Source organism: Mastomys coucha, unplaced genomic scaffold (genome assembly GCF_008632895.1).
Source record: "Mastomys coucha isolate ucsf_1 unplaced genomic scaffold, UCSF_Mcou_1 pScaffold7, whole genome shotgun sequence".
Classification (NCBI taxonomy): domain Eukaryota; kingdom Metazoa; phylum Chordata; class Mammalia; order Rodentia; family Muridae; genus Mastomys; species Mastomys coucha.
Genome location: NW_022196913.1, coordinates 81950807 through 81965318, shown reverse-complemented (window position 1 = coordinate 81965318; position 14512 = coordinate 81950807). Strand labels below are relative to the sequence as shown.

At 40.3% G+C, this 14512-nt stretch overlaps 1 protein-coding gene across 2 annotated transcripts in view; it reads left to right on the top strand.

The window, feature by feature from the left end:
* Window positions 1-12897: 12897 nt before the first annotated feature.
* The window catches only part of Rspo2 (R-spondin 2), a 147993-nt gene continuing 146378 nt past the window's right edge, over window positions 12898-14512 (top strand). Inside the window, exons 1-2 of one of the 2 annotated variants that reach the window (XM_031359185.1) lie at window positions 12898-13521; window positions 13897-14161. In XM_031359185.1, coding sequence (XP_031215045.1) covers window positions 14068-14161 — 94 coding nt within the window. In that variant the 5' untranslated portion in view covers window positions 12898-13521; window positions 13897-14067. Of the gene's footprint in view, window positions 13522-13896; window positions 14183-14512 lie in introns of both variants that reach the window. The other variant, XM_031359184.1, reaches the window with a different exon arrangement.

The following is a 14512-nucleotide window of genomic DNA, read 5'->3' as shown; positions in this document are numbered from 1 at the left end:
CAGACCCAGGAAAGCCCCTCAACAAAGTTCAGCATTCCTTCATGACAGAAGCCCCAAAGACCCAGTAAGTAATAGGAGGAACTTACCTAAAAGTAGTAAAGGCTATGCATGAGAAACATATGGCCAATATTACATTAGATGAGGGAAAACAGAACATTTCTTTTAGATTTTGATACAGGTTTGCCAATTCTCTCTGCTCTTACATTAATAGTTTCTTGTTATAGGAATAGCCAAACAGTTTCTGATTGTATTCAATTCCACTCCAAAAAATGGAACTCATTCCTGGTACTGTAAATCTGCCAAAACTCTGTAGCTGGCTTAGGTGATAGGTCCCAGGGGAGAAGATAACAATATTATTCAGCTAAATGGACAAAGGAATATATCTTCCCCTTAGTTTTTATTTTTGTACACACATATAAGAGAAAGTTTGTTTTGCAGCAGATGGTGATTAGCATCATGACCCATAACTGGTCAGATACAGAGAATAAGAGTGGGGAGAGCTCAACTTTAATTGGGACATCTATATCACTTGCACTATATGTATAAATGGTATTCTTAAGTAACAAAAAGGGAAAAAGAGGTAAGTAATCTTCAATTTCAGTGCACCCCAATTCCAGTGACATTATTCCTAGAAGTGGAGAAAAGTAATCCCAGAATTCATACGAAAGCATAAATGACTCCTAATAGACAATGCAATTCTAAGCAGAAAAAGTGATGCTATAGTTATCATAACTCTCAATCTTAAATTGCAGAACCATAGGAACCAAAACAACCATGAAGAACAGTGAAATAAGGGATCCAGAAATGTACCCACAAAGTTATATTTGCCTAATGTATAAAAGACAGGTAGCAAAAATGTACACTGAAATAACAGACAAACAGAAAAATAGTTCTGGGAAAACTAGAATTCTATATTTAGAAGAGTGAAACTAGATCCATATTTGCCCCAAAATCAATTAAAATGGAACAAAGATTTTAATGTAAAACCTGGAACTTTAAAAAATGTTAGAGTAACACACATATACTCACAGAAACACGCACATGTTTGCATATGCACATGCAGAGACACAGATTTCAAGAAGTGGGTACATTCAGGAACTTGCCAGTGTAACACAGGTAGTAATCCCAACGAATGATAAATGGGATTATAGCAAAGTACAAATTTCTGCACATGAAAGGAAACAGGTATGTTCATGAAGTGACAATGTTGTGGGTGTGTTCTGGGTGAGAGAAACCCTTCACCAACTACATACAACACAGGATTAAAATCTAGGATACTAATAACAACAAAAAAATTAAACACTAGGGAAAAATCCAACCAAATCTAGTCAATATAATACAATTAAATAGGCTTTCCTCCAAAGAAGACGTTCAGATGTCCAGTAGGTAAGTGAGCCATCAGGGAATGCAAATTAAAACTGTTTTACAATAGCATCTTATCCCAGTCAAAACGGCTATCATCAAACAAACAAACAAACAAAAACAACCCAAACAAACAAACAACCCCCCCCCCCCAAATAAACCCCAAATAGCCAGTTCTGGGAGTGTGTCGGGAAACTGTACTGTTGGGAAATAAGCTGTTACCTATTGAAATTGACATTGAAATAAAAAAAAAATACTGCAAATGAAACTACCATAGGGGATATATATACATACATATATATATATATATATATGCACATATATATATACATATATGTGTATATATATGTATATATATACACACACACATATATATACACACACATATATACATATATATGTATACACACACACACACACAAAAGTGGGTATAAACCTAAAAGACCTTAAATCACTTAGCACAGACATAGATATTCATTTCCCCTGCCCCTAAATTATTCACCAAAAAATAGAACCAGGCTAGTGCCTATCAACAGATAAGTGCACAAAGAAAACGGCATAAATGTACAGCATGGGATTTTATGTAGTCATGAAGAACAGTGAAAATATGCTGTTTTCATTGACCAGAAAATATTTTGTTAAGTGAAAAGAGTCAAATTCAGACAGGAAAATTTCATGTTTTCTCTTTATACATAGAACTCAGACTTAAGGTGGTGTGTGTGTGTGTCTGTGTGTCTGTGTGTGTGTGTGTGTGTATGTGTGATTATAAGGCATGTGTTTGCATGTGCATAGGTAGTGAAACTAGAAAGAGGATTATGGGAAAGGAGAGAGCTTAAAGGAGACAGAAGGAGGGAGAGGGTGATGGAATCAGGACCAGGAAACAGGAGAAGTTGCCAAAGGAGAGGGTAGCATAGCAGGAATGGATGTTGAACCCAGCACGATAGCACATATGTCTGAAAGTGCTGTAACAAAACCCATGTCTGTAGGGTATAGATAACTCTAAATGTGTCTTTTTGTTTTGTTTTGTTTTGATTTTTCGAGACAGGGTTTCTCCATGTAGCCCTGGCTGTCCTGGAACTCACTCTATAGACCAGGCTGGCCTCGAACTCAGAAATCTGCCTGCCTCTGCCTCCCAAGTGCTGGGATTAGAGGCGTGCGCCACCACCGCCCAGCCCCTATATGTATCTTAAGGTTTAAAAATTGGAAACAAAGTGCTAAAGTAAAATAAAACTTCAGAAAACAAAAATTATGTTATTTTTAAAAAATATTTACCTGTTAGCTGTTGGAATATGTTTTCTTCCTTTTTTCACAAGATACCCTCACTATTCATAGCACTGTCAGTACAAAGGTTCCTATAAGTGTTTGTTGAGTGACTAAAGGAAAGCACATGAAAAAAAATGGCAATTGAATGGACTTTCAGGCCTTTAATGTTATTTTCTCCTGAAATTAAAAATCAATATAAAGTAATATTATCTTCCAAAAGATCTGTATTAAAGAACAAGAGAAGATGAGTCACATTAGCTGTAAATGTCACTTTTATTTCCTTAGAGGAAGGGATATGATGGAGCCATACCCAAGCCATACAAATATATGACTTGGACTGAGCCCAGAGCAGTTCTCTTTCTGTAGAACTTTTAGCCTCTGTAAAATCTGATCTAGGCCTAGAATGTTTCACCCCAAGGCTTACTGCTGAATAAGCTCACCTTTTCTAGTTCTTTTTGAACTCTGACTGACTGGATCAACTCTGCTGTTCTGGCTTAAACTCCTTTCCAAGCTGACTGATTCAATCTGGCTTCTCTCAGCTTCCCATTGAGTTGCTCTGCTTGGCCTCAAACTAACTCTGGTTATTCTAATCTTTGGGCTCCTATTATTCTCTGATTATTATTCTTAACTCTCAGTGCTGACCTGCATTGCATGAACTGCACTGACTCAACTTATTCAAAGGAACTCCACTGCATTGCCTAAACTCAACTCAACTACACTCACTGAACTTTCCCCTGCCTCACTCTGTGCTGCTCTTAAGTAGCTTCTCTTCCCTGTCTGTTCTCATGAGAATGGGCCATATCCTGTCTCGGACTCATTCTGCCAAATCCTTCTCTGATTAGTCATTTGTCTGTTCCTCAATTAGAAGTAACTTTCAAACACTGCTGCTTCCTTCTACAAACTAACTTTACTTTCACTGTTTGGGATTAAATGTGTGTACTAAGTGTATGTCTGTATTCCAAAAAGATCCTACTGTAATCCAGGGTTTGTCTGCATTTTGGCTTTACTATATTGCTGGCTGTGATCCCTTGCCTGAGTAGCCCTGACACTAGATTAAAATTCCTATACAATAGCAACTGTGTAGCTCTGCACTCCCTGTCCTTCTAGAGACCACTTGTCAAGATATGAGCAGTTCCTTCTGTGGAAAACCTGACTTTTCCTTTGAAAATAATTACTTATATCTGTCTTCCTAGCCAACAGCTCCATCAATTTACTTATACTCAGTTTTTGCTGCACAGTAAAGTGCAAATTGAAAATCAAGTTTCAAGTTCTAAAAGTTTTGAATCCACTTTTCATATCTCATCTTTAAATAAAATTAATATCCCAGAAATTATCAAATGTCAAGGAAATCCTTATAAGTGAAACATGAAGAGAAAGGACAGAAAAATTATGCTTTGAAGAAAAAGGGTTTATATGTGATATAAGATCTTAGAATGAGAGAGAGAGAGGCAATGGAAAACATGTTAGATGAGTTGGAGGATAAAGTTGAGGGATAAAGTTGAGAAATAAAGAGAACAGATATTGGAAAATTAGAGTTTACTATAGAATGTTCAATATTTGAATAATAGCTCAGGGAATAAACAAGGAGAGAAGGAGGAAATCATGCATACAATTAGAATATTTTTAGGTATGAAAGATATAAATTTGGTTGAAAAGGCCAGCTCGTTCCCAGAAAACCTAGTGAAACAAATAGCTACTCTAGTATCTATTCCGTGCAGCTTCAGACCCATGAGCTTCCTAAAGCAAACTCAGCACAGGGGCCTAACACTGAAAAAAAAATCATAATAAGCATGCTTTGGCCTCCGAAAAAATACGCCCCTGGAAGTTACAAAAGGTGATACTTTAACATTGTGAATGGCCAAATGCAAATGAATACAGTCTTGAAGTTTATAGTGAGCCAAACAACTAGTTGTAAGCATAGATTAGGGACTTTTTTGTACATAAAAAAAAATGTCAGTAAGTCCTTACAGAATGCACTACACTGTGGTGAAGACTCAACCAGGAAAGAGGAAGTGGTGTGGATGGGGAAGGGACATTTTGGAACAGTCACCAAAGCTAACTCCTTGGCAGCTCGGGTAGCCTTCAAAGGGCACCATATGGGGTGGGGAGCAGGAAGACAGGTTAATAGAATCAAAGAAGGGACTACCTGGGGAAGGGACTACCTCACCAGCCAGAGTGAGAAGGGTGCACAGGGAAAGACAGGAGGAGCGTGATGATATATATTTGATCTGTATGATCAAATGTTGCAGCATGATGCTATAACAGGACTTGTCACTTTGTATGCTATCCATTTAAAAAGATTAGAAGATGAAACCAATAGCCTACTTGGCCAAAATGAACATAGCAAAAGTTGATTTGGTTGGCAAGAAGAACACCTAAATTGAATTTATGGTCTGCAGATATGATAATAATTCCAGAGGAGACCAAATAAAACTTTGGAAAGCAACTCTAGTCCTGGTTTGCTTCTTGATGTTTTTCTTCAGGCCAAGCATGGTTAACAATAATAATAAAGTCACTTAATATTGACCTCAGTGTATTTGAAGGATGTGCAGATGATGTTGACAGAAAGAAAAGGAAAGGGAGTACATTTTCATTTTGTGTAGTGGAAAAATCAGCGGGCCATAGCTTGTATCAGTCATGGCACATTCTGTAACCGAAGGTGGTGCGTGAGAATGTCACCAAAGGAATTAGAGCTCACACTGCTGCCAAAGGAACTAAGGATTTGAAGCTCTGGAAGGAAAGGGGAAGACCAGAAAAGGTAAAGCTCGGAGCTATACATATAAGCACTGCATGTGGTAACAGGAGTGAGATTTGTGAGCACTACTGAGAAGAGCTACAGTTCTTCACAGCTTCTCCATTGATGGTTCTGGTATCTCATATATTTGAATGACCAGGAGTCAGGGGAAAAGCTTAAAAGGCAAGCCAAAGAGAATGGGTTTAGGCTACTCTGTCTGTAGACCTCAGCCTTTCTTGCTCATTACTTCATTCTGGAAATGAATTTCAAATAGCATTAAATATTTTATTTCTGCTGCTTGGACCCCAATTTCATGTCAACTTCTCTTTTTTTTTTTTATCCAAGTATGTCTCAAAATATGCAGGTGGAGATTTGGGGAAAATTGTTCCCACATTAATCCAGATGACACAGTATATATCATATTAGTTTGTCTCTTGACACTCTAGCATGCAATGGGCACTTCTTAATTGCATTAAATTCCCAAACACAAAAGTGAATTTATGCTTCCACATACAGTGACTACATATTTATATACAGACTCACCAATCTTTGCAGAAGAGAGCACATCCTGCTCACGTGGCTTTGTCTAGTGATAGTATTCTTATTTAGCTGCACTACACTGTCTGTTTCATGCTCTTATGTTTACTTATTTTGGTTTACTGAAATGAAGTATTGCTATTTATCCTGATTGGTATGATACTGACTATGTACATCAGGCTGGCCTCCAACTTTTGACAGTTGCCCCTGGTACTTGGAATACAGGCATGCACCACAATACCTAGCTTATATTTTTCAATCTAAATATTTGGATACCAGGTTAAGTACAATCCACACATCTGTGAGATTCAGCAGAAGAATAGGAGCAAGCAAATATTGATATTTGATACTTGTATAAAGAAGACTATTTATGACCATTTAATCTATTTTTATAACTAAGAAAATAATTTTATCTATTAAACTGGACAGTCAGTACCTTTTCTGATTTGTATAACAGAAAAACAGTAAGTGTGGCTTATAAGAATAATTTCACCACAAGGGCACAGCCAGGTTTCAGCCAGTTCATAGCTCCAGACTTCTTTAATAGATGAAGCCAAGTTTAAAACTGTAAATCTTTCTCCTGTCCATCCTCACTCAGTAAGAGTTAGGGTTATTTACTTAAATGACCATGTTCAAGAAGGGAAAATAACTAGACTTTAGGGGGACACTCAGATACTACTTTAAAGTTAGTTTTTGATACCCCCAACTATCATCACTGTGGTCCACCAGAAGGAGGGGGTTTATGAAGATTTGGTTTGTTTTCTCTCTCTCTCTCTCTCTCTCTCTCTCTCTCTCTCTCTCTCTCTCTCTCTCTCTCTCTCCTCTCTTTCTGACTTGACTTTATCTCCCAGTGGGGCTAGTTAGCCCCCAGGTTCACCATATGCTTATTTTCTCAGTTCTGTTCTGAATAGAGTAGTTGTCTTCAGGAACTCAAAGAACCCCATATTAGTTTTCTTACTAATGTATATTTTTTCTATTATGTTTAAAATATTTCCTTCCTATTGGTTCAACATAGTGGCTTCTAGAAGTCCATTTAACATTACAAGGTAAAATACATCTAAAAAGCAACAAAACCACAGTAAAGGTAAAATAAAAATGGAAACAAACTAGAACAAGCAATGAGTGTAGCACAGGAACTGCCTGCCAAGAGCTCCTCCCATTCACTTGCTGAAGGTGAACTATAAGTCTGTCTGCCCTTGAAGATGGTGTTTGGAAATGGTGTATCTGCTTTGGATGCTAAGACTGAGAAGTTCTGGGGAGGATGTTACCTGCCCAGTTGTTTATCTCAGCCACACCACAAACAGATTAGCTATTGTGCAAACAGAGTGAAAGAGATACCCCATTCATAGCAGTGAAAACTGAACCGAAGTCTTAGATAACTGAGAATCTCCATGAATCTCTTGTTTTCACAAAAATGTTTGCTTCCAAAAGCTGCAGTCACACACAAGAATACTGAAGTGTGAGGGCACAGAAGATTACAGAAGGGAAATAACTTTAAAATTTCAGGTCAAATCTAGAGCTTGCTCTATTGAGCTGGTCTGATCTGGATTTCCTTTGGAATCAATAATATGGCCTTCTAAATTATTTCCAGGAGATGGAGAACAAAATCAAGAAATAGAAGTTATCACATCAGCATAGAGATGACTTCTCATGTTGCAGAACACAGGACTGGCTTTTGAAGAATCAAACATTGACACATTTTTAAAACATTAAACAAGCAATTATGGTGGGAATTTTTAAAACAACAGCTTGAGCCAGATAAGTACTGATCTGTGATCTTGGTGAAGATTTTCCTTATTAATTTAGTTTCTCTACACAAATACAATAAATGAACATGTAGTATCTTATGCAGCTAGGAAATGGATATTTAACATATTTAAGAGGAAAGTTTTACATAATCCATATTGACATAACGGCACAAAATGCAAAAATTGTTCCAGCCTGTAATACTACATGTATCCTTAACAAATATCAACAACGAATAAAAACATTGTGGGAAACTTTAGTCTGAGACTATGAATATCTGATAACATAACAGATAAGAGACTCTGAATCAGTCATCAAATGAAAGCAAGAGTCAGTGCCAAATTCAACCAAATCTGTGAACATAAACACTCAAGATTCAGAAAAAGCTGAGTCTGTCCTACCCTAGCCTCTGTTGTGCAGACAGGAGATCAATCATGAGCGCTCTCTGTATGCTGTGGCAACTATGCGTCTGCCACCTCCTGAATGAGACTGTGAAGCAATGCCATGGGCAATAGTCCTGCCAACCGTAGCCTATGTGAGGGGAAGACTAACAAACTCCACTCCAGCACATTCTTTAAAGTTTTCTTCATGTATACTAATATACATAAAAACCACAGTTAAAAGACAAAAGACAAACAGAAAAGAAACATTCTCTCAACTCAAATCACAAGACATAATATATATTAACAGGCTACATTCTACAACACAAAAGACAGTATGAAGACAATAGAAAAAGAATACATTACATCTTTAGAGAGCTAACAGAAAAGGAAATATAGTGATTTAGACATACTAGCGGAACATGATTTTGTTTAAAAGTCAAGAATTACTAATTAAAACTTTGCTGCAAAGCACACTGTAAAGAAAACTAATGTATTCTTATTTTATGTGCGATAGGGATTTGCCCACATGTATATCTGTGAGTGGGTGTCAGATCCCTGGAACTAAAGTTAACAGATGGCTGTACGCTGCCATGTGGGTGGTGGGAGTTGAACCATGGTCCTTTAAAAGAGCAACCCATGCTCTGAACCACTGAGCCATGTCTCCAGCCCATAAAAACCACTTTTGGTTACTAGTATTTAAGAAATGTATTGTTGGCTGGAGAGATGGCTCAGAGGTTAGGAACACTGACTACTCTTCTAGAGGTCCTGAGTTCAATTCCCAGCAACCACATGGTGGATCACAATCATCTGTAATGGGATCAGATGCCCTCTTCTGCTGTGTCTGAAGACACCCACAGTGTACTCATACAAATAAATAAATAAATAGAAATAAGTCTTAGCTCTTACCCTCTTACTCCTGCCCCTCTCTCTTGCCTTTCCCCCCCTTGCTTCCCATTCTCTTTCCCCATTTCTCCACGTGGTCATGGCCAGCCTCCACTTATCTACTCTCTCCTTCTCTCTGTTTTTCTCTGCCTCTGCTACCCTCTTAACTCCCTCCCATGCCCTAAATAAACTCTATTCTATACCAAAAAAAAGAAAGAAAAAGAAAAGAAAGAAATAAATGTATTGTTGGGGCCTGAGAGATGGCTCAGCAGTTAAGAGCACTGACTGCTCTTCCAGAGACCCTGAGTTCAATTCCCAGCAACCACATGGTGGGTCACAACTGTCTGTAATGGGATCTGATGCCCTCTTCTGGTGTGTCTGAAGATTGCTACAGTGTACTCGTATACATAAGATAACTAAATAATTCTTTAAAAAAAGAAATGTACTGTTTGTTTTTTAGTGAGAAAGGATTTTTATACAACGAAATACTCTATGGAAGCAATTTGAAGGAAGGAAACATATACACACACACACACACACACACACACACAGAGAGAGAGAGAGAGAGAGAGAGAGAGAGAGAGAGAGAGAGAGAGAGAGAGAGAGAGAGAGAAAGAGAGGGAGAAAGAGAGAGAGAGAACACAAAGGTATGTGCAACTGTTTAAATCAACTTTCCTAGTTTTAGGAATTTATCATGTAAAATCATGTGAAGTGCTACTTTTTAAAAAGAGAGAAAAAGATGACAATGTAGGGATCTGACTAAATAACATGCAAATATACATGATTTCAGGAATGGGAAAAAATGACAGTGAACTGAACTCCAAGGCACACTGAAAACATTGAGTTATGAATTAGTAACTACACTATCCAAGTCGCTCCAAAGAGAGAGACTAGGATGTATGGGAGGTAAATAAGAACACGTGTAAATGCACATACATTCACATATATGTGAGTACACACACACACACACACACACACACACACACACACACACACACTGATTGGCAAGCACAAAAATAGCTACAGGATTTACTTTTGAACGTTTACTCAAAACTTGGAAAGCTATATTAAAATAACACTCTCTACGAAAGAGAACAGGTTGCCTGGGAGAGGGAGGTTCAAGAGCCTTAGACATGAGGGTCTTTTGCAAGAACTGAAAATTTAAGCTATCTGAATGAATGATACAAAACAAAAGACACAAAAATTGCCAGCCATCTGGGATATCTCACACACTCCCTTTCTTACAACCTTCAAGCTGAAGAGAGAGAGAGCCAGGAGAAACTCTGTTAAAGACAAGAACAGGGCATGCATTAATACACCCATTTGACTGATAGGCACACATATTTTATTAAGAATATATACATCTCTGGGAGTGTGGAAGTGGACTCATAGCTCAAAAGGCTTTTCAAGAATAAACTGTTTCCAAGGGAGAGAGCCATTCTGACAGCAGTGAATGATATGGAGTAAGCAAGCCTTATCGGTGTGTTTTGTAAACAAATACTGGGCACACACCTATTTACAAAGCTCCTTAAGGAAACCGATAAACTGGGTTAGAAGAAAATATCTACTGAGTCTACTGAATGGAGTGACTGTGACCCACCAGCTCTAACAACAGCCCATTCTGAGCTTAGAAATAAAAGGAAGCAAAGATATGTATGGGATTAAGATCCTCAATAGGTTAGGATCCAGGGAGGCTATATTTTAAGTGGGAGAATGATCCTAGATTCTTGAAATAAATACTTAGTGTGGGGACAAGGAAAAGATTTTATACAGATAAGTTTGCAACAAAAAAAAAATCAAGCATAAGACTTTAAATACTGAATTGTGACAGATTTTAAGGTTCCGCTCTATCTTTTACATAGAAGGAAGAGACAAGAATATCATCAAAAAGTACTCAAGCATCTTTTTCTCTCAGAGTCTATTTTTGTGTGTGTGTTATTAAACACATTTGACCATAGGCTGCAAAAGTGATCTGTTAAATTCTTTTCTCATACATTGAACACTGTAGCTGACCATTGTAAAATATTTCAGGTTAAGACTGGGCAACCCAAAGGAGTGAAATTTTGAAGTATTGGGGGATAAGCAGCCCATAAATTCAATCTATTTGCTGATGACTTTGCTCTCAGATTCCTAAGACTCCATAGCAAATTCCTAAAAGATGGATTTTAGATAGAAGAGGTGAAAGAAAACCTGATCTAATTTCCTGAAAATACTGCCAAAGAAATAGTGATCCAGATAACAGTAAAATAGCGCTGTACATGCTTGTGTTTGTGCTCATCTGAATGCATGCTGGTAAGTTTATCAGTCTTAAGTGTGTTTCAGAGCTACACTGGAACCCAGAAGCTTATTTAGGAAAGCATGTTTTTTTTTTCCTCTCTTGAATTTCATCCTTCTCCTCTCACCCTAGCATACTAGGGGAGAGGAGAGAGTGCTGCTTATTAAGCTGGAGATTGAATAGCCTATGCTGAATTGTTTCCAGTCATTTCCAAATTTTGTGATAAAATGTTAATAGTTAAGAACACTGTGTGCTCATTCAGAGGACCGAGGGTTCAATTCCCAGCATCCACATCGACTGACAACTGTCTGGAAGTCCAGTCCCTGGTGATCTGACACCCTCTTGTGGCCTTGAAAGGGACTAGGAACACATGCAACACACTTGAGCACAGGCAGGCAAAACAACACATACACCCCCCCCCCCCACACACACCAAACAATAAATATATTTTTTTAAATAAAAGTTGAGGATTTGAGAAGCTGGGTCAAAGTAACTGCTTCCATGTGTCCAGTCAGAAGTTTGCACCCTGTGGGCAAGTCTCGTGGCTCAATTTTCTTATCAAGGAAACCGGCACCAGTAACTTCAACTCTGCCTCACTTAGTTGTTCTCAGGGACCCCAATTCCTAGAACAGAAATATCATAGCCAATAGTGGAATGATTAATAAACATGGCTATTAAAGTCCCCATTACTTCTATATGATTCTTCAGTTCAAATTTCTGAGCACATGCAGAAGCTGAAGGAACAAAAAGAACTGAAATAGTACAAAATGTTACTATGGAGCCTGGACTGGGCGTGTGTTTGTAATCCTAGCTTTTAGGTGGTGGAGACAGAGAGATCAGGAATTCTAGGTCAGCCTTACTAGGATGAGTTCCAGGTTGGCTTAGGCTACAACCCAATCTCAAAAATAGAACCAGCCAACAACCACTAAAAAACTATGGTAACAACGTGCCTAGTAACACATCTAAAGAGCCGCCTATATTGTCATGTCTAGCATTATAGATTCTTATCTTTTGCGCAAAGAAGAAATACATTATTTCTGATAGCAGTGAGTGTAGGGCAGAAGATTTCACTAGATCAAAATTGGTAGCACCTAGTGTTTTTAATGAATGATATACTAAGCAGTTTTCCAACTCAGGGCATCTGAAGTTTAATTCAGACCTTGGGAGACAAAGAAGGGCTAAAGATTAAGAACAAAACAAGTTCAGTGGTAAACATTCAGTTTCTGAAGAAGAACGCTCCCAATTTTTTGAGTATTGTAAAGTATTACATATGTTTGTGAAATCTGTTGGGGAAAAAATAAAGTCAAGGGAAAAAACACCCTTGCTGTGTGGAAAGGTAAAGGCAATGGAAAATACTAAACTCACTCTTTAAACTGAGCATGTGTTTGAATTTCTCAGATCTGGGAAAGTCTGCCTTCAGAGCAGGGCGGGGATTTAAGTTCTTGCAAAAGGACAGAGGTGTGTCTTCTTGTAAAAAAAAAAAAAATGGCTGAAGTGTTTTTCAGAAGCAGCAGTCTCATCCTGGAACTCAGGAGGCAAAGTAGAGGGTATCTTGAGTTCCCCATCAAATTCTTCTGTAGAAAGGCTAGTTGGTGAGGTGGGAACCGATCCCATTGTTCCCGAGAGGACTCCTTGGGTGTGAACAGCAAGGTCAGGCCATATCTCTCACTCTAGGTACTCTCCAGTTTAGACAATCCCTCTGGGAAAGCCCGGTGAGCATTATTTTTCTTACACGAAGCTCTCTGCATGCTGTCAGTGCTCTTTAGGACCTCAGGGAAACCCGAGCGTTTCTGGCTTTAGGACCCAGGAACTCTGAGGCAGCCTGGCTTTAGATGTCTTGGACCATAGCACCACCTACTTATAGAAGCATCCCAAGCCTTAGCTTGTCTGCATCTCCATCGGAAAGTGCGCTGGCCACATCCCTTCGGCCTCCGGGCAGTGTTCTGTCTCCCCTAGCTCAGGCTGCGAGAAACTTCAGCTGTGAAGTGGTGGTGGAGAGAGACCTGAGAGCAGCGACTGTACCCGGACGCTAAGAGGAGAGCGGACGCGCCCCTAGCCCAGGAATCGCTCTCGCAGGCGGAGACCCAGCATCCCAGCGCTTGCGGTTGCGCTTGCCGGGCCGCGCGCTTTTGCTAGGCGCCGCCAGCCCCGAGGACCCTCGGGAGTCAGCGGACCCTTCTGCAGCCGGCGGAATCCCAAAGCTGCCAAGAGCTCCCGGCGGGTGTCGGCAAACTTTTTCCGAGCCCACGTGCTGACCAAACAGCCCGGCTCGCTTCCCGAGCCTGGCATGGAGCGCCGCGCTTAGGCACGCCGTGCAGCCCGAGAGACAGGAGCGCACGGTAGGCGATCCATACCTAGTGTCCCGGGGCTGGGATAGCCCATCCGGGGAGCAAAGGGCTTCAGAGCGCCCCTTGAAAGCCCTGCTCGCGGCTGCTTCTAGAGCGCCTTTCCTTCCTCAGAGCTTGCACAACGCCCTTTCCCCAGGGTCAGAAGCCACTGCTCGGCAGAGGTTGCTAATTCACTGATTATAATCACCTTCCTCTCCAAGTCGCCTTCAGCTGTGCCATCTGCATTAAACTGCTGTGTGGGTCGTGCCAGTGAGTTCGCGTCGTCCTCCTTCCTTTCTTTAAACCAAGAGGCGCGAAGGTGCAGGTACCTCCTCCGGGTTCTCTCGGTCCTCCACCCACCCAGCTTCTCTTTTCCTCATCTCCCAGGTTCAACGCGGAGGGAGAGATGCTCATCGAGCCAAATTGATCATTGCAGCCCCAGGGCAGTGGCATCTGTCTCTGAGTTCCCCCTAGGAGCGCGACCCGCACTGTCTCCTTTCAGGAGCCCAGCGTTTCCTCGACTTTTGAGAGGTGTCTCTCCCCAGCCCGACCGGCCAGATGCGTTTATGCCTTTTCTCATTTGCCCTCATCATTCTGAACTGTATGGATTACAGCCAGTGCCAAGGCAACCGATGGAGACGCAATAAGCGAGGTGGGTCGCGCTCAGCTGAAGGTGCGTGTGGAGTTCCTGAGTGGGTGGGAGTGCTTATTCACGTTTAGGCTTTGGGGACTCGAGGGACAGGACTGTACTCTGCACTCCAGTTTTTGTGGGGGCTACAACTGCTCATTCTCGGGGTCTCGGAGCTCCACAAAAAGCTTTCTTCTGCCCCCAGTACTTGCTGTGAGATGTTAGAAGCATTGGGAGCTTGATGTGCTGGGCTTCCCTCCCGCAAGCGCCCAGGGATTTATCATGTGGTCCACAGTCTGTGCCGCCTCTCCTGAATTCATCTTTGGATCATATTTCTTATGTGGCACCATTTCTCTAGTTTTTTTTTTTTTTCCT